The sequence below is a fragment of the Lithobates pipiens genome, unplaced genomic scaffold, assembly GCF_037356315.1.
Source record: "Lithobates pipiens isolate NorthernLeopardFrog02 unplaced genomic scaffold, aLitPip1_a1.2 Scaffold_25, whole genome shotgun sequence".
NCBI classification, from domain to species: domain Eukaryota; kingdom Metazoa; phylum Chordata; class Amphibia; order Anura; family Ranidae; genus Lithobates; species Lithobates pipiens.
Genome location: NW_027507787.1, coordinates 171,428,541 through 171,448,752, shown reverse-complemented (window position 1 = coordinate 171,448,752; position 20,212 = coordinate 171,428,541). Strand labels below are relative to the sequence as shown.

General features: G+C 44.4%; 1 protein-coding gene across 1 annotated transcript in view; it reads right to left on the bottom strand.

The window, feature by feature from the left end:
- The window catches only part of LOC143930659 (ovostatin-like), a 208,426-nt gene that overhangs the window by 84,795 nt on the left and 103,419 nt on the right, over positions 1–20,212 (bottom strand). The window contains exons 17-18 of the mRNA XM_077455158.1: positions 16,480–16,651; positions 1,284–1,359 (exon numbers count right to left, since the gene is read on the bottom strand). Of these exons, the coding sequence (XP_077311284.1) occupies positions 1,284–1,359; positions 16,480–16,651 (248 nt within the window). The remainder of the gene's footprint in view (positions 1–1,283; positions 1,360–16,479; positions 16,652–20,212) is intronic.

Here is a 20,212-nt window from a genome sequence, read left to right as displayed (position 1 = left end):
CAATCCTGTCCTGATATTCACACAGCTTTGCCCCATTAAGCAATCCAGTTTGCAGTGGGAAGGAGGATTTCTCTCTACTGTAGTTCAGCAACAGATCTTCTACATCCCCCTCAACTGTAGGTAGCAGGTTACACTGCACTTAGCTTAAGATCTTGGGGGGGGGGGGGTGGTGGTAAAGCTGGCCTATCTGCAGCTCCACTGCTTCAGCCAACAATCACACAATCAGCCAATGACAAATGCTAATGACTTTTGGTCACGTGCTTAGGCTCTGTAAAACACTGAAGCATGTTCTGTGGAACAGGTATTTTTAAGTGAATGGGAAGAATAGAATGTAGAAGCAGCATTTCTCAGCCGTTCTATCACAGACAAACCCTTGAAATAAATTTCAGCAACCCCAGTTTAAAATTATATTTAAATCTCAAAGTTGTAACTCTCTCAAGTATTTAGAACATGAGGACCCTGCAAACACCAGTGGTCTGGCGCAGAAGTGCCCCATGACACCGGTGGTCTGCAGGAAAGGTATCCCCATGACACCGATGTACACTGTGGTCAGGTAACATGCTGTTAACAACAGCTCATCAGGTGCTCAGTCATCTAATGAAGAGCAACATTTTTCTTTAAAAAGGTTTGTACTTTTGAATCTGATGATCAAAACTAATAGAAGAATTTCAAAATGGCAAATAAGTTTTTTGGTCCTTTTATTAGTTAGTCTAGTACACCCATACATTGGATGTCATTTGTGCCATACCACTGACTCAACTGAATCAGGCACAAGGTCAATCCCATCAATATCAAGGAACTCCTAGAGAAACCCGAATACCACGTACACACGACCGGACTTTGACAGCAAAGGTCCGACGGAACGAATCCATCTGACAATTCTATTGCGTGTGGGCTTCATCGGACCTTTGCTGTCCAAAAATCTGATGGACTTTAGAAATAGAACAGGTTTCCCATAGAACAATCCATTCGTGTGTCTGCTAGTCCGGACGGACAAAAACCGACGCTAGGGCAGCTATTGGCTACGAATTTATTCTAGTCCGGTCGTACGTCATCACGTTCAAATCCAAAAAGTATTACTGCAAGTTGACATATTTGCAATAAAAATTTAAATTATTTAACCAGAGAAAGATTGATTTAGACCATTGGGTAATGGCCAACTAAGCATAACTCTACCCAAAGTCATTCTGGGATTGTATTTTACACACATATTTGCAATAGTTTTTTATCCTACCCACAAAAAAAAAATAAAATAAAAAAAAATAAAAAAGGGACAAACTCACCCCACATATGTGGTCCCAATAAACCACACTTCTGGAAAGTATGTCCGCATGGTTGTCACTGGGGCTCCAGCATTTTCTAGAAAAGGAAAATATTCTATTTGCATACAATTTGTTTGCTTTATGAAAAATAAAAATCTTGAATTAGCAAGTCAAAATGGGTTAAAGAATGAATGAGGTATGTCTCAGCTTGAGGCTTTTGGTATCCAGACCAGGTGAAAATTTTAATGTGCCCTTAAGATATATACATACCTCCAAACCATCCCAAATTCTGTAGGATTGTCTCCTGGGATTTTAGCAAAGTCCCAGAGTCCTGCAGATTCAGGATGTGTCCTAACACGCTAATACATGAAGGCATCTTATGGGCAGCGGTGGTGAAGATTGTACCCTCCAGGCCACAGCCTTGCTCAGGGTGGTTTCCATGATGGTGGAGGAGAGGAGGAGTAGAGCGCCTCAACTTAATGCAGGGCTTTGCAAAAAATGCAGAGGGGCAGTGAGCATCAGCAAGATAGGCAATAATGGCTGCATTTTTTTCTTGCACCTGTACTGCAAGCAACTTTTAGACAGAAGAACCTGCATACTGAGGACCGCCCTTCCAGGTCCAGAAAGTGAAGGGTCACTTCTCCAGGATATGGTGTGTGGTGCTTTTATACTTGTGTGTAGAAGGTAGCGGCAGCAAGCAGGGATCTCACCAACTGTATGCATATTGCCAAACAATATATTCAGCAATTCATTCTATACTCTGCACTGTGTTCTCCATTTCATAACCACTTCATCGTATACTCTGTCTGCACTGTACGTTCTATTCCACACAGATTCATTCTGTACTCTGCACTATACATGCCTCATTCCACACTGCCTTATTCTGTATTCTGCGCACTCCCTATGCCACACCACCTCATTCTGTATTCTGCGCTGTGCATTCCTTATGTCACACTGCCTCATTCTGTACTATGTGTTCCCTATTCCACACTACCTCATTCTCTACTCTGCACTATACATTCTTTATTCCACACTTTAGCCTTTGCTGCACATTACATACTCCAGGATTACAGCATTTATTGCCTCACCAGTTACTGGTTGATGTGTAGAGCAACAAATTTTAAATGAAATTATCCTTTGAAGTAGGATCAAAGTGTTAGCTGTCTGCATATATTTTATGCAGTGAAAGGCACGTGTAAGATAGTTTGTTCAAAATGTAACTTTTTTTTTTTTTTTTTTTTTTTAATATTGATTAGGGATGTGTGTCTAAGACTTATTAGTGCCTTTTTAATTAGAGTATTAAATTGTGGCATATGTGCTATTTAGGGTAATTTAACCATATCCCATCCCTTGTGTGTACCTTATGCCCAAGTTTTAAAGAAAAACCTAAATCAATATTTGCTGTGACCACCCTTTGGCTTCAAACCAACCCCAGTTCTTACACTTGCACAAAGTAGGATTTTGTAGGAATAGTCAGGTGTATGATTAACCAATTATACCAACCAATCAGGAGATAATGATCATCAATTTCATATGTAGGTTGAGACACAGTCATCAACTCAAAACAGAAACAGCTGTTAAAATGCTTAAAAGGCTTAAAATGGGTGAGCAACAGCCAAATTCTCCTACTAAAAAGGTGAGATTGTTGAAGTTTCATGTCTTAGGCTTAGTTGCCAACATTGTAAAAACAAAATGTATAGGGACACTTTGTAGGCAGAGTCTTATAGTTAGGGGGCGGGGCAGCCAAAAGAGGCGCAACACTTGGTGAGCCTCTATTTCTGCACTAGGGCGTCCACCCCGAGTGCTCCACCCTTTAAAGAAAAGAAGGTTCGGACTTTCATGTTTTCTTTCGATGCAAATAGGTCCATTTGCAGAACTCATCTTTGTGTAATTATCTTGAACACTTCTTGGTTTAATCTCCAATTGCCTGCTCTCAATATTCTCCTGCTGAGAAGGTCGGCTACTTGGAGTTCTCCTTTTAGGTGGACTGCTGATAGGGAAAGAACGCATTTTTCTTCCCAATTTAGTATCCCCTCTGCCAGTGACCTCAAAGTTCCACACCATGTTCCCCATTGCTTGTTTACCTGAGCAACTACGGTAACCTTGTCAGACCGGACCTGTAAATGGTGACCCTTCAATTGTTCCTCAAAGTGTTTGAGTGCTAGAAAAACTGCCTTTAGTTCCTTCCAGTTTGATGATCTTTCCACACACCTCGTGTTATCCATGGGCCTAGATGGGCCCCCCAACCTATGCCACTTGCATCTGTAGTCATTACTTGAGTGACTGGCAAGCTCCACATCCTTCCTTTGGTTACATTTTCTGGCTTTCCCTACCACAATAGACATTTTTACTTGTGTTGGTATATGTACCCGAGTGTCTAGTGAGTACTGTCTGATTCCATATTTTTAAAATCAATATTTGTAGTGGCCAAAAAAGCATTGCACTGCCGGGATTGCTGAGGTTAATAGTCCCAAAGTGGCCATCGTCCATCTTATTGTGCATGGTTGCTTTTTTTTAAGCATCTTTTTTGTACCTTTTCTCTGGGTAAAAACACCTTTTGTTGTTTTGAATCTAGGATGTACCCCAAGTATGTAATCTGCTTAGAAGGGGAGCAGGTTGGATTTCTCTAGATTTAGTAACCACCCAAGTTTTTGTAGGAAATCCTGGGTGTAGTTCAGATCCTTGGTTAATTTTTCTGGAGTGGTGGCAAAGCGCAGCAAGTCATCTAGGTAGGCAATGACTGCGATGCCTCCGAGTCAGAGTGTCGCCAAGGGTTCTGCCTCCATTTTTGTAAATATTCAAGGTGAAGATGAAAGCCCGAAAGGAAGAGCCTGAAACTGAAGGTGGCATATCTCTTCCTTCGTTTTTATTGCCAGTCTTAGATATTTTTGGCATTTTTGCTCTATTGGGATGTGTAAATATGCATCCTTTAGATCCAGGGAAGCCATGTAGCAAGATGGCTGTAATAGTGCCTTTTACGAAAAAGATTGAGTCCATCATGAACCATTTGTAGGTCACCGATTGGTTCAAGGATTTGAGATTTAAATATCGGTCTGAATTTCCAAGGGTTTCTGGACCACAAACTTGTTCATACTCCTTATGTCCTTTTATTTTGTACTTCATAAGCTTTAATAAAAACCTTTGATTGTGAAAAAAAACAAAAAAAAAAAAAACCCTTGCCAATTTTTTCTTGTGGTACATAGCTTACCACTTGTTCTATTAGTTTCTTTAGAGCTTCCAATAGACCTCTGGCCTTTTCTTTGTTTCTTGCCAGTTCAGTTGCATAAAACCTGCTTGGGGGTAGGGTTGAAAAGTCCAAACAATACCCCTGTTGCAGAATTCCTAGTATGAATTGGCTTAAGGATATTGCCTCCCAATCTGCCCCCCACCGTGACCACCTTGTCACCGTTTGTTACGGGTTTGCTCAGGATGAAAAATTTCCCCTCCTTTGCCTTTCCCTCTCTGGTTCCAGGGTCTCTTGATTCTCAGCCCTGGGTGGTCCAAAGCGAGGACTCGTATCTGCTCTTGGTCTTTTCTTTAATTGTTGTGGTTGCCCCCAGGTTGGTTTACGCTCCAACGGAAATCCTCTTTATCTGCTGTGCGGTCTAGTACCTTTTCCAATCCCAGCACAAACAACAAGTCCCCTGTTAATGGGATTCCACAGAGCTTAGCCTTAAGCCGCGTACACACGGGCGGACTGTATGGCCAACTTAGTCAGTCGAAACACATTTCAGCAGACAATCCGCTCGTGTGTGGGCTTCAGCGGACTTTCAGCGTGCAGTCTGGCGGACTAAGTATTTCGGAATTTCCGTAATACTGTCCGTCATACTTTGGTTTCAGCGGACAATCCGCTCGTGAGTAGGCTAGTTCGACGGACTAAGAATGGCGCATGCTCAGAAAGGATTTACACGGCGGAAGGTTGCATTGCTGTGTATTGGACTTCCTATTTCTAGTCCCGTCGTACGTGCTGTACATGTCATCGCGCAAGCTTTCGACGGACTGTTTGTGCATCCGTGTGTGGTCAAGTCCGTTCATTCGAAAGTATGACGGACTGTCCGTCGGATTGTATGACGGACTAAGTAGGCCATACAATCCGCCCGTGTGTATGCGGCTTTAGAAGCGCAGTCACACTGCCACGTCTAACCACAAGGCTCTTATTGCGGAATTTGACAGGACTGAGGACCTTGCAGCCATCTGTACTGACTCCGTGGATACATCCACTATATAGGCAATACCCCTGAGAAGCGTAGGAAAGGTTGAGAATATTTGCTCCTTTGGTGTTCCCTCCTCAATGTGGGCCTGTATCTGTGCAAGCCAGAACTCCATGTTTCTGGCCACCACAGTCAATGGCATAGCTGGCTTTGGACTCCCTACTGTAGAATCCCACGATTTTTTCAGAAGAGAATCCATTCTTTTGTCCATTGCATTGGACCACACTCCCATGTCTTTGAAGGCTAGGTCTGTATGTCTAGAGACCTGGGAAAATGCTGCGTCTAGTTTAGGAACCTTGTACCAAACAGACACAGGGTCATCTGCAAATTAAAAATATAATTTTTATAACAGCTTACCTGTAATATACTTTTCTTGGAGTACATCTTGGGACACAGAGCCTTAAGTAAATTAATGGGTTATGGGCCACCTTCAGGTGTTAACACTGGTATACCAAATACAGAAAGTTGACTCCCCTATATAACACCTCCTCCTTCCAGGAGTACCTCAGTGTTTGTAGCCAAGCAATATACTTAAACCCCATAAAAAGAAGGGAGGGCCCATGATGTACTCCAAGAAAAGGATTTTACAGGCAGGCCATTATAAAAATCCTATTTTCTTTATCGTACATCATGGGACACAGGGCCTTAATTACTTAATGGAACATCCCATAGCAATGCTACTTGAGGGGAGGGAGACAACCCATAGGGCACCCCCAGACCTGAGGGCTTATACTGCTGCCTGCAGAACACTGAGCCTGAAGGCGATACCCTCATTCCTCCTTACATCCACTTGATAAAACCAAGTTGTGGCCTTGCAGATCTGAGACATGGAGGCCTGGTGACGCACCGCCCAAGAAGCACTAGCCGTTCTGGTAGAGTGCGTCTTAACTTAAAAGAGGGGAATTTTACCCTTTAAATCATAAGTTTGAATATCACTTGTCAAATCCACTTAGAGACAGTGGATTTCGACGCTGCCTGTCCTTTCGGACCCTCTGGCAGAATAAATGAGACCGTCTTAAGAATCTGAGCAGTTTCCTTTAAATAGATTTTCGCTGCTCTCGCCACATCAAGACAATAGTGACTTTTCTTCCCTGGAACATGTTTTTTTGAAAAAAACGATGGCAGGACAATATCTTGGTTCGGGTGAAAACCTGAAACTACTTTTGGCAAAAAGCCTGAATGAGGAGGGTGTAACACACTGTTCTCATGGATCATCAAATATGGCTCTTTACAAGAAAGAGCAGCCAATTCCTCGTTGAGGATATAGCAACCAAATATACCAGCTACCTTGTCAAAAGGACAAAGGGAATATGATGCATCATGTGTTCAAATGGCTGTTTTTGTAACTGACAAAATTACATTCAAGTTCCAAGGGCTCAAGGGCGATTCAACTGGCAGATTAATCCGCATCACCCCTTGCATAAAACCCCAGACTTAAGAATGCTTGGTAAGCAGTCTTTGAAATAACATTGATAAGGCTGAGACGTGGCCCTTAACAGTACTCAGGGCCAACTTAATCTCTACGCCTTATTGTAGAAAGGCAAGAATTCTGCCTATGATATATCATATCTTAGAGGGTGCCAACCCTTGGATTCACACCAGGAAACAGAAGCCTTCCTAACTCTATAATATACAATTCTAGAAGCTGGTTTCCTTGCATTAACCATCATTGAGATAACTGACCTGGTAAGCCCATATTTCTTCACAATATGAGTTTCAATAGCCAGGCCATTAAATTTAGCGTTCGTAAAAGTAGGATGGAATATCGGCCTATGTGCGAGCATGTCTGGCCTTAGTGGGAGGGGCCATGGACCTTCCACTGCCATCTTTACGATTTCTGCATACCATGACCTTCTGGGCCATGTTGATGTTACCAGAATTAACAGCTTTCTTTCCAGCTTGATCCTGCAAAGAAGTTGTGGTAGCAAATTAATAGGGGGGAATGCATAGATCAGTGAGAACTGATCCCACGGGGTTACCAGCGCATCTGTTCCACATGCAAATGGATCCCTTGTCCTAGACACAAAGTTGAGTAACTTTATGTTGAATCTGGACACTAAAAGATCTATGGCCAGAGTCTCCCATCTTTGGCAAACAGCCCAAAAAAACTTTGGGGTGAAGAGGCCATTCCGCAGAAATAACTACTGGCGACTCAAGTAGTCTGCCTGACAATTCTCTACTCCCGGAATGAAAACTGCTGATAGGCATGGGACATGCTTTTCTGCCCAAGTTAGAATATGGTCCACCTCTCTCTCTGAGCTGAGAGACTCTTGGTGCCCCCTTGGTGAAAGATGTAGGCCACAGCCGTGGCATTGTTGGATTGGATCCTGACAGGAAAATTCTTTAACCTAGAAGTCCAGGTTTCCAGAGCCAGATGCACTACCCAAATCTCTAGGATGTTGATGGGCAAGGCTCCTTCGGTTCTTGACCACTGTCCTTGGACAGTTTTCTCTAGTACTTAGATGCCAGCCTGAAAGGCTAGCATCTGTCGTTACTACTTTGATAAATGGTCTGAAGGACTTTCCTTTCAGATTCTGGGTTAGTAACCACCAACTGAGGCTTTGGGAAACTGATCCAAGCTTTGGACTTGCCAATGCGGCTGTCCAATTTTATTCCAGACAGGATACTGTTTACAACAGTCTCAAATTGAACTGGGCATAGGGAACTGCTTTGCATGAAGCTACGATCTTTCCCAACAACCTCATGCAAAGGCGAATTGAGGGATTTCTTTAACCTGACCATCTGCACCAGCTCTCATATGGAGCTGACCTTTGTCAGAGGCAAAAAAAAAAAAAAAAATGCCCTTTTCTGGGCTGTGCCTATGATCAGGCCCAAATACTCCAGCCTTCTTAGTGGTTTTAAGGAGGACTTCTTTAGGCTGAGAATCCAACCCAGACTTTCCAGGTAACTGGTTGTAATGCATACACTTTGCTCCAAACAAGCCACCAACTGGTCTATTAATAGATAGTCTAGGTTGTAGGCAAGGCTACAAAATTGAAAGTGCTGTTCTACTTCAAACCGCAGAAACCTCTGGTGAGCAGGAAATATAGGGACATGCAGATCTGAATCTCAGATGTCGATGGATGCCAGAAGTTCTCTTCCTTGTAGGATGGAAACTACTGGACTTGATTGACTCCATGCAAAAGGAGCGGATCTTCAGGAACTGGTTCAGATTCCTTAGATCTAGAATGGGTCTGACAAACCCCCATTTGGCTTTGGCAACGTAGACAGGTTTTAAAACCCTGAACCTTGCTCCTCTGTGGGGATCTTTATGATCACCCCGAGACAATAATTGGTCCAATGCTTTAAAACAGGGATTGCCTTTTACCCGGATCCTTGGGAACGTTTGATCTCAGAAAACGAGATGGTGGAAACTCCCAAAATTCTACTTTGTATCCTAGGAGACACCAAGGAGAGAACCCATCTGTCCTGTATTTCCCAGTTGCTAGACTGAGTATTTCATAAGTCTTCCCCCCACTCCGGTGAGGGGGGACACATGAGGCTTTAGTATTCTGCTTTGCAGATTTATTGGCCCAGGTCTTTTGTGCCCGGGTCTGACCCTGACGTTTCCTTTGAGTGACGGTGGAGGCCGTCGCCACTGCCTAGAGGCAGATGCCCCTGGCGTAGGAGAAAAAAAAAAAGAAAAAGTGTTTAAATGGACGTTTAAACTTTGACTGGCAAAAGAGTACCCTTTCCATTAGAAATCGCCTGGATGTAGTTATCCAAATTATCGCCAAATAAATCGCTTCCCATGAAAGGGGAAACTAGTCTGAAGCTTTTTGCACGCTGCATCACGTTAGGACCCGATTAGGCATCCTCCCTGTCTTCCGCCCTAGTGTATGCAATGTGTGCGCCATATGAATGCGAGATTGCGCACACAGCACTGCCCATCTGAGCCACGTCTCTCTGCAATACCCACCCCCCTCCCTTATTTTAAAATGACACTAGTCCGCGCGCAGACGGCATTCCAGTCTGCATGTGCAGACTCTAGAGCCTGCAATGCTGCCTGTCCAGGCTGGGGATACCCACATGAGAGTTCAACAAAGGCATGTCTGATAGTACAAACTGTGGAAGCCGTTACTGCACCTCTTCAGGAGGGGAGGAGAGGGGGAGGGGAATTTGTGTCAGCAGTGTTTGTTTGGCTCACAATTTTAAAGGAAGACCTTTCTTATACATAAAAATCACCGCTCTAACTACAGCCACTCTGTTACAAGCATACAGGCTACATGGGGTGGGGTCAGAGCGTCAGTGGAGCTCCTGGCCCCGCCCCCTCTGCTGGCATGCGAATACAGCCTCTATCCTCTGTGCACTCTGTAAAACGGTCACCCGGTAATCCCGTGCAGTATATCTACACTCTTTGACCCTCTCCTGTAGTATTAAGGTGCCGCTTTACTTGCTCATGGGATTGCTCCACTGCTCAGTGAGTGGCAATGTTGTGCATTAACCTATAGCAACCAGTGAGCGCTAATAATGTGCAGTAACCTCTATCAACCAAACGGCAAGCAGAAATTATGTGTTGTAACCTCTAGCAACTAGCCAGTGAGTGGTGAGGATAAACTGTAACCTCTAGCACAGCAATCGCTGTGTGATCTGGTGCAGTAAGCCGATTTTGAGTCTGTTATTTTTTGTATGTCTCAGAATGGAAGAGAATGTTTGCCCAGGGCCCAATCAAAATTAAAGACGGCCCTACACACCTGCTGCTATAGTCAGACACAGAGCTGCTGAAAAAGGCATTGTACAAGGCAAATGTAATATACTCCCTCTAGAGGAGACATTGTAAGGCATACAAATGAAGTGCCAACCCCATTTTGGAGGTGGGAGTGCAGCTACCTGGCTCAGAGATCCCCTCAGCCTTTCAGCAAAATGTTTTGGAAGGGAGGCAGGACTTGGGACTAGAGAGCTCTGGACCAATCATTTGAGGAGGCCCAAGATGTAGTGTGCAGCAGGAGTAGGCTTGAAGGTCTGGGGTTCAGAGGCCCCAGAGCTGGATAAGCCACGCAGTCATCACAATGTAATCCAGAGGAGAAAATAGGTGACTCAACCGGGGATGCGCCGGACCATACGGAGGAGGAAGTAGGTGTAAAGCAGACGGAGGAAACCGGGATCGACTTTCTGTGGGAAACATGGACTGTGGATGGGAGGTGAGCAAAGGAAGTGCAACCCAGTGGTGCTCATCTGTAAACTTGCCATGTGCCCAATGACCTAGTGAGAGACACTTTCCAGAACCAACATTGGGCGGATTTGCAAGAGTCAAGGAATTAGGCAGGTGAGGCCTTGGGACTTTGGAATCTACAACCCACAGTATTATTCAGAGTAATGCTGGTCAGGTCAACAAAGGGAAGTACACAGAATCAGTCAGGAACCAGATTAGAGGCAATTCATATCCTCTACTTAAATGCAACCTCCATTCAAGCTCAAGAAATAAAGCCTTTTAAAAAGATAGACTGTCTGCTGTTTGTGGATCTTTGCATGGGAGGAACAGAATCAGTTAACACAAAAGGTAATTAACAACTTTGCAGCTCCCAAGGAGTAGTGCCCTACACAAAGTTTTATTATGGAAGAAAAAAAAAACCCATAGGTGGACCTTTTACGGTTCCTAGGCTTCTTTTCTTACCTTATCCTTGCTGCAGGATACTGCTGAATACCAGAACCAAACTTCACCCATCACAGTGGGCAGCGTAGTTAAACCTTCAAAGACCAGGTCCCTTTTAATAGGGGTTCCACTCCTTTGGACCTGTATAGCACCCCTCAGGAGAACTTTAGGTAAAGTAGGAAAGACCAAAAAGTCCTGGTTCCTAGGGTCCAGGCCTCAAAGAAACGTTACAGGCAAAAACTCATTCTTCTATGAGGAGGGGTTATATAAGGGAGTCAACTTGCTGTATTGGGTATACAGTGTCAACACCTGAAGGTGGCCCATAAACCAATAAGTAATTATTTAAGGCTCCGTGTCCCATGATGTACGATAAAGAAATCTTTAAAGCTTTTGAAAAGGAGTGTTTTCCTACCATTCCTTAGTCTCTACTAAGACTTCATGGACCGGGAAAGGTTTCCTCTAGCTCTCCTAGGCCCTGGTACATTTGGTCATGTAATGTTAGGGTCTTTTCGGGTTGCATACCTAGGGTAGTATAGATGGCCCCCAGAAGGTTCTCTACTTGCTCCAGCGAAAGTTTATACTGGGATGGTTTCTGGAATCACCTTCCATTGCTTCCCCCCCCCCTGATTCCTGGGAACCAGAAGCTGCACTATTTGGCTCCTCCTCAGCCTCCTCCCTGGAGGCTGCCGATGGGCTCACACTTGGAGGGTACCTGCAACTTTGGCAATGCTACCTGCCGAAGTGGTGGAGGAGCAGTTTGAGGCTGTGGGATCTGCAAACAAGGTTTTGAAAGACTGAAAGATATTGGATAGTTCTTTAAATGAGGCTGCTAACTCATTGCCTTGTTCAGTGGAATGTTCCTGAACTACCATGCCTATGCATTCATTACAGAATGTTTTTACCCAGGAGTCCCTTAGTGTGGTTTTACATGAAGGGCTCCTCTTGGAACTAGGAGGTGGTTTAGTTTTGTCTGTTTTGCACTGAAATATAGGCACCAAATATTTTTTTTTTTTTTTAAAGAAAAGGACATGTGAGCTTCCTTCCCCAGGGCCCCATGGTTTATCCCCTGGCACTGAGGATATAAACCCTCCTCAGCTGGCAAGGGTTGGGGGGGGTAAGAGATGAGGTAAGGGGAGCTCCTCCCTAGGACCCCTTACCTTGGAGTGACTGGAGCTGGCCTCAGTTGGAACAGTCTGCCATTCCTCTGCATCGGATATGTTAAAAAAAAAAAAAAAACAGGTCTTGCTTGTGCTGCCAGTGGAGCCTAATGCTGTCTCTACAGCAATGTGGCTCTTCTCCAGTCCTCGCCCAGCCCCTCTTCAGTGATCTGTGGCTGGAACCAGAAGCTGCATGTCAACCGCCCCTTCCACTGGACATGACGTCACCCAGCTAAAAGTCAGTGTCTCCCCTCTGGAGGAAACTACTGAGGAACCAGCAAGGGAGGAAGAATTTTAAAAGGGGATGGCGCAGTGTTTCCTGCAGAGGGGAGGAGCCAATGTCTCTGGTGGCTGTCCTGAAAGACGATAAAGGGAAAATGGGTTCAACTTAAAGTGGTTGTAAACCCTTACAACACACTTTGACCTACAGGTAAGCCTAGATTAAGGCTTACCTACACGGTTTAGGAGATATTTGCCGAAAGACAGGCACCGATGTCTACGGCGCATGCGCCGTAGACAGCGGCACACTGAGCGCGCCATCCGTCAACGGCGAAGGCGCTTGGCGGCTCCCGTGCGCGGGAGTGACATCGCGGCATCGCCGAATGACAGCGGCGGAGCGGCGAGACCCACCGAGAAGATGGATGCGCCGGACTACAGGGGACAGTGGTAACTTCGCTGGCTCCTGTGTCAGGTGACACATAATGGGCTACTATGCGATGCATAGTAGTCCATTATGCTTTACCTTTGCAGGGAATGAAAGATTAAATATTGGGTGTGGCTTATAGTAAATATGGCAAATATTGGGTGTGGCGAAAAGGGGGTGTGGTTTGAGATGCATGAGAGATGGAGGGAGAAAGAAAGAATTAGGGAGAGAAGGAAGGAAAGAAAGCGGGATGGAGGGACAGCATGCCAAGTTCCTACACCACAATAGACACTCCAAATACCTGCTGTTAGCACATCAAACATCCCGGCTAGGGATGAGCCGAACAGCCCCTGGTTCGGTCCGCACCAGAACCTTCAAACGGACCAAAAATTTGTACGAACTTTAGAACCCCATTAAAGTCTATGGGACTCGAACGGTCAAAATCAAAAGTGCCAATTTTAAAGGCTAATATGCAAGCTATGCAACAGACAACACCAGCAATAAGGGGCATCTTCAGGTGTATAGGCACATCTTCAGCTGGAGGCACAACACCCACTTTAACTCCTGCAGATGCCTGAGAAAAGAACAGTGTCCCTGCCTATCTAGCCCTTTCCCTGCACACTGGAAAACACTACACAAGAACGCCGCGCTGGCGGCCTTATATAGTGTTGGGCGTGTACTAACCCCCTGAGCTACAATTGGCCACAGGCATCCTGCCTGTGGCCAATTATGGCTCTCCTCGCTGCCGCGCTGAGATTGACCCCGCATGCTTGGCCACAGAGCATGCTTGTCCAAATCATGAGCCAGCAATGCACTGCGAGGCGTAGTGCATTGTAGGCCGTTCGTGCCACACGTATTTGGTGCGAACGGTCCACAAAGTTCTGAATTCACCGAACAGACGAATGCCCGATGTTAGAGTCAAACATGCGTTCAAGTCGAACACCGAGCTCATCCCTAATCCCGGCACCATGGTTGGCATAGTGTCAGGATGATTGAAGCGCATTATTTCTATTATTACATTGCAATATAAAATTAAATAGTTCAACTTACCATAATGCTGAATCAATGGGAGCCCTGAGCGTGTCACCTTACATGTCATCTGCAACCAGGTGCCATCATGCGTCCCCAACAGAGTCCCTCCTTACATCAGGTGTCCGCAGGCAGTGGAGTCCCTTGGCTCTGCCTCTCGTCGGCAGCAGTTCACGGGGCGGAGGGTTGGCGGCAGCTCCATTTAGGTCTCTTTCCCGTGTGGAGAGGGGAGAGGCCTCCAATCCGTGCAGCTGACTTCAGTGTACAAGAGAATTGTCTACTTGTACACTGAGGGAAAAAAAAGCTGATTGGCTGCACGGATCAGAGGCCCCTCCCCTCTCCTCTGAACACAAGGGGAAAGAGCCAGAAAGAGAACCCACGGCAGCAGACATTTTCAGAGCCAGAGTTGCTTTTTTTGCCAAAACCAGTCCCGATTCCCGGGAGAAAAGAAAAATCCCAGGATTTTCATCAGGACGGAGGGTCCAATTATTGGGATTGTCCCGGGAAAAAGTTGGACTATTGGCAAGTATGCACAGGTCATACACCATGGCAAGACTGAGCACAGCAATAAGACAAAAAGGTAGTTCTACTGAATCAGCAAGGTCTGAGGCAAAGATTTCAAAGCAGACCGGAGTTCCAGTATGTACTGTTCAAGCTCTTTTGAAGCACAAAGAAACGGGCAACATTAAGGGCTTTGATCAGCCTAGGAAACTTAAAGCGTAGCTCCACCCTAAAGTGGAACTTCCGCTCATTGGAACCCTACCCCCCTCTGGTGCCACAATTGGCATCTTTCAGGGGGGAGGGGGTGCAGATACCTGTATAAAAACAGGTATTTGCACCCACTTCCGGCATAGATAGCCGCAGATTCTGCGGGTATTTACGTCACTTCCTGCGGGGCCCCCGCTGTCTGCTGGGAAACACACGGATCCCAGAGACAGCGGGGACCATCCTTATTGCGCAGTGCGACTCGCGCATGTGCAGTAGGGTACTGGGAAGTGAAGCTAAAGATGGTGGCGGCAGCACCCGAGAGCTGATCGAGAGACCAGCTTCGGGTGCCAACATCACGGGCGCGCTGGGCGGGTAAGTGTCCATATTTTAAAAAAGTCAGCAGCTGCAGTATTTGTAGCTGCTGACTTAACAAAAGACGGCAGAACTCCCGCTTTAAATGCAGCAGATGAAAGACACGTCATGCTTACTTCCCTTCCACATCTAAAGATGTCCAGCAGTGCCATCAGCACAGGACTGGTGGAAACCAGTGGGACCTAGGCACACCCATCTACAGTTCAGAGAAATCTGACCAAAAGTGGTCTTCGTGGAAGAATCGTGGCCAAAAAGTCATCCCTCCAACATGGAAACAAGGCTAAGTGACTCAACTATACAAAAAAGTAAAAAAATAGGAACTGGGGTGCAGAAAAGTGGTAGTAGGTGCTCTGGACTGAGTCAAAATGTGAATTACTTGACTGTAGCAGGAGGCAGTTTGTTGGGGTAAGAGCTGGAGAGCGGTACAATGTGTCTCCAGCCAACTGTGAAGCATGGTGGAGGCTCCTTGCACATTTGGGGCTGCATTTCTGCAAATTAAGTTGAAGATTTGGTCAGGATCAATGGTGTCCTTAATGCTGAGAAATACAGGCAGATACTTATGCATCATGCCATACCATCAGGGAGGCATGCGATTGGCCCCAAATTTATTCTGCAGCAGGACAACGACCCCAAAACATACAGAAAGTAAAAAGATAAAAACCACACACCCACACCTTTGGTGTAAAGAACAAGCAGTCCTGGAAGTGATGGTTTGGCCCCACAGAGCCATGATCTCATCATGGAGTCTGTCTGGGATTACATGGAGACAGGATTTGAGGCAGCCTATATCCACAGAAGATCTGCGCTTCGTTCTCCAGGATGTTTGGAACAACCTACCTGCTGAGTTCTGTGTGCAAGTATACCTGGACGACCTGAGGTTGTTTTTAAAAGGCAAAGGGTGGTCAGTCACCCCAAATATTGATTTGGATTTCTATTCTGTTTATTTGCATTCCATTATCTTAATTGAGAACAAATAAAACTATTAACACATCTGTGGCTGAAAGCATTTTTTTTTCGCACCTGCCAAAAAAATGTAAAAAAAAACGCACACCACACCCTTTTGCACAATAGGGGTGTGTAGATTTTCTATAATATGTATATACACACACACACACACAATTATAATAAAAAAGGTCAAACTATGGTCAATTTTCCCATTATACAACCCTGTTTTTTTATCCTCAATTTCTAGTCCAATGCAAAAAACAAACAGCTGATTTTATCATTTTACAGCAGCCTTGCAGTGAAGAAGCTGCCTCCTAGCAGGACAGATGCAAAAATCACACTGGAAGGAGAACAAATCGAATCATAGAAAAGAAGTGTCGTTTGTGCTTAGAGACACACACACACACAAACTAGTAAGAAAAAAAAAAAAAGAAGAAGAAAAGTTTTGGCAATAGCAACTTCTTAAAAGGTTTACACATTTTCATAACATATGTATTATATAGATTACTCTGGTTTTTATATGGTTTTAGTAGACCAAGGTATCACACTGAACTTTTACCTGATACAGTAGTTGAGATTTCAGCGGTATTTATGTTGGATAATGAAAACTCCCCAGCAGCAGCAAATCTCCTAGACGGCTGTTCAAACATCATTGAAGGAAAAAAATTTGGTCGCGAGCACAGCTGTGGCTGCTGGGAGGGCGTATCAGTGATCACGTGCATACCAATACCCTGATAGGAACAGAAATGTGACAACATGCAATGTGCAGGAGCGCATTGAAATAAAAATAATTAATTTATATTTTTGAATATATTCATATACAGTATATAGACATTGTGCCTTGAAAAAGTAATCATACCCCTTGAAATGTGCCACATTTTGTCATGTGACAACCAAAAACAAAAATGTATTTTCTTGGGATTTTAATGCGATTGACCAAAATAAATAAAAAAATGGCACATAATTGTGAAGTGGAAACAAATACATACAGACCTCCCATTTTTTTGTAAATATTTTATTCTATCTTTTCTTGTGAGATCACTGAAGAAATGACAGTTTGCTCTAATATAAAGTAGCGATTGTACAGCTTGTATAACAGTGTAAAAATTAGCTGACCCCTGAAAATAATTCACACAGCCATTAATGTCTAAACCACTGACCAGAGTACACCCCCAAGTGAAAATGTTCAAATTGGGCCCAATTGGCCATTTTCCCTCCCAGGTATCATGCAACTTGTGTGTTAAATTTGGTGTTTTTGCCCTCACTCTCATACTGGTCACTGGAAGGTCAACATGATGCCTCATGGCAAAGAATGGAGTATTAAAAAAAAAAAAAAAAAAAAATTGATTGCTCTACACAAGGATGGCCTAGTCTATAAGAAGATTGCCAAGACCCTGAAACGGAGCTGCAGAACTGAAAACATTTTTTAAAAAAAAGACCCCCTTAATGGGACTTTAAATCAGACCACCAACACCAAACGTATGAATAAAACATAGAATTTTATTTATAGAATACAAAAATGATGAGACAGACACAATGTCTCCAATAAAATATACAGCAAAAAAGTACAAAATATATAAATAAATAAATGTACAAGAACCACTAATACTCTCATAGGTATCCCAAAACCCAACGAGTTTCCAGTTTGTTACAAAACTTTCATCACGGGTAGAGAGCAGGAGATAACAATATTGTGGTAATTCTACAGTAGGGAGACAAAAGAGAAAAAAAATAAAATAAAAAAAATAAAAAAAATAAAAAAATAAAAAAAAAAGGGGGGGGGGGGGGGGGGGGTTCCACGCCCCCGGCCCATGTTTTTAAATATTACCCACCTTAAATGGACACGCTCCTCTATATATGGTGGTAAAATTGCCAAATTAACCCCCCCCCCCCCCGGTGGAAAAAAAAGGTTTATATTCACTTCCAAAGGGGTATCAAAATGAAAACCCCTTTTCAAGGACATTTGCGAGGGTTGGAGTAGAAATAGATGTAGGTATATGTGAATGTCTATATCCAGTGCAACTCCGTTAGTGGTTACCCCCACAAGCCAGAACAACGAAGAGTAAAACAATTGTGCAATATGAAAATCATATACACAAATAAAAGACAGACAGACACCAACTCCGCCCCTTCACACCGGTGTAAGTATAACAGTGAAATCAGTTAACAAGACTACTATAGCTTACCCATAGGATAAGGGGGGGGGGGGGTAAGAATGACCTAGCAACGTGGCTGTCAGCCCCAAATGCGGTTCCCACAATAGCCTATGGGTGTGGATTCCTATGAAATTATTACCTGTAGATAAACCAATGATTCCATAAGGTTGATGGTGAGAAACTGTCACCAAAAATGCCACAATCTAAATTACTACCGAGAGGCCGGGGTGTACGATACGCTGTCTCCTTAGGCTAATAGTATTGCTCACTGGGGGACGGCTTACTTGTGTTTAAATAGGTGCCTGGCGCACAGACACCAGTGTTACGAGTGACACCAATCTGTCTGCGACCAGGCGTCCAAGCATAGAAGAGATGCCATCAGGACTGCGCATGCGCGGGCACACAACCACAAGACGACCACGTCATCCACCACGTGCTTACGTAATGGCGTAACCGCGCATGCGCAAACGACATTCAACAAGATAAAAAGGTGGAAGAAGGGCGGAACTGCATCATGGCCCAACTGCACATGCGCCGTGATGCAAGTACACAACAGTCAAAAAAGGCCACATCTCGTGTAGGCCGCCCCAACTCGCATATTCAACAGCCTCCCGATGTCCGCTCCACACGTCAGGGAAACACACACACACCATATCTCAATGACACAAACTAGGAAGAAAAATAAATAAAAAATTCACAAGGGAAAGCATACAAGCAAAAATCCATACGCATATAAAATATACTTCCACAGTTCCCATCTATCAAAAAAATTATTAACCCTCCAGCCCATCCCAGGTACCAGATGTAAATCCTTCTAGAAAGGGTCTGAAGCTAATAGAGTTGTTGAGGCCAGGCGGTCGTGTGGCACGCATGGCCACTATCCACCTTGTCTCATGCTGTAAAAAGGTCTTGTCCCAATCCCCTCCCCTAGAATTGGGATGTACACAATCAGATACTATCTGGTACAGATATAGCGACAATATATATCTTGTGTGGACTGGCACGTTGGAAACCCTCAATGTATGATAGCTATGGGGAACAATTTCTACCTGAAATTCACCATGACGTGCAATTTTGCAAAGGTGAATTTTTTTGGGATGTTACACTATTCAAGAACTCTGATGGCCAGCTGTCGAGTTCCTTGTACCGCAAGGAAACAGCTGGCAACACAATTTTGCACGCAACAAGTTCCCACCCGGCCCCACTGGTGTGATCTATCCCCCATTTCCAGTGTTTACGAATTCGAAGGAATTGCGCTAGTGATTTTACGTTTGAGGTTGAATCAAGAAAATTACAACAGCGGTTGTTACAACGTGGCTATTATCATACTTGCCTCAAAAAGGCTTTTAATAGGGCACGTATGCAGACTAGACAAAGCTTGATTTTTGAGAAATCGAAATCAAAAAAGGTGTGAAGTCAACATTGGAACAAAACAGATTAGTTATGATGTATAGCAAACATCTGACCCTTAGGAACATCCTGAAGAAACATTGGCACATACTTCTTATTGATCCTACAATCAATCAATTTCTGAAGTGCCTCTGATCACTTTCAGACGCACAAAGTCCCTAAGGGACAAAATTAGTCACCAGCGAGTCCACAGGGGAATTTAGGGACGATCCCTGCAAACACCGGTGTACCTTTAAATGTGGGGGTTGCCCTCAATGCCAATTTATCAATATAGAGAAGACGATTAAATTGCAAAATGGCAAGATATTCAAACCTCTACATTTTGCGAATTGTCGCACTTTTGGAGTAGTAGACCTATTGACTTGCTCCTGCGGATGCTTTTACGTAGGAAAAATGAAATAATAACTATGTAAAAGAATAAGCAGACACATACTGAGCATACGTGTATGCAACCCTGATTTATCATTAGGGCGACATGGGCAATTTCCCTAAAATTAGGTTCCTGGTACGCGATCATGTACAACCCAATTCTAGTGCACATGCTCAGCGTCATCTCTAGAGGTTGTCTTTGGGGGAAAAAAAGCTGCGCATGAGTACTGCCAGCATTGCTGCAGAGGTTGAAGGGGTGGGGGAGGTCAGCCTGTCTGCGCTCAGACCATACACTGCATTAAATTGGTCTGCATAGCCGTCATCCCAGAAGGAAGCCTGGAAAGATGCACAAGAAAG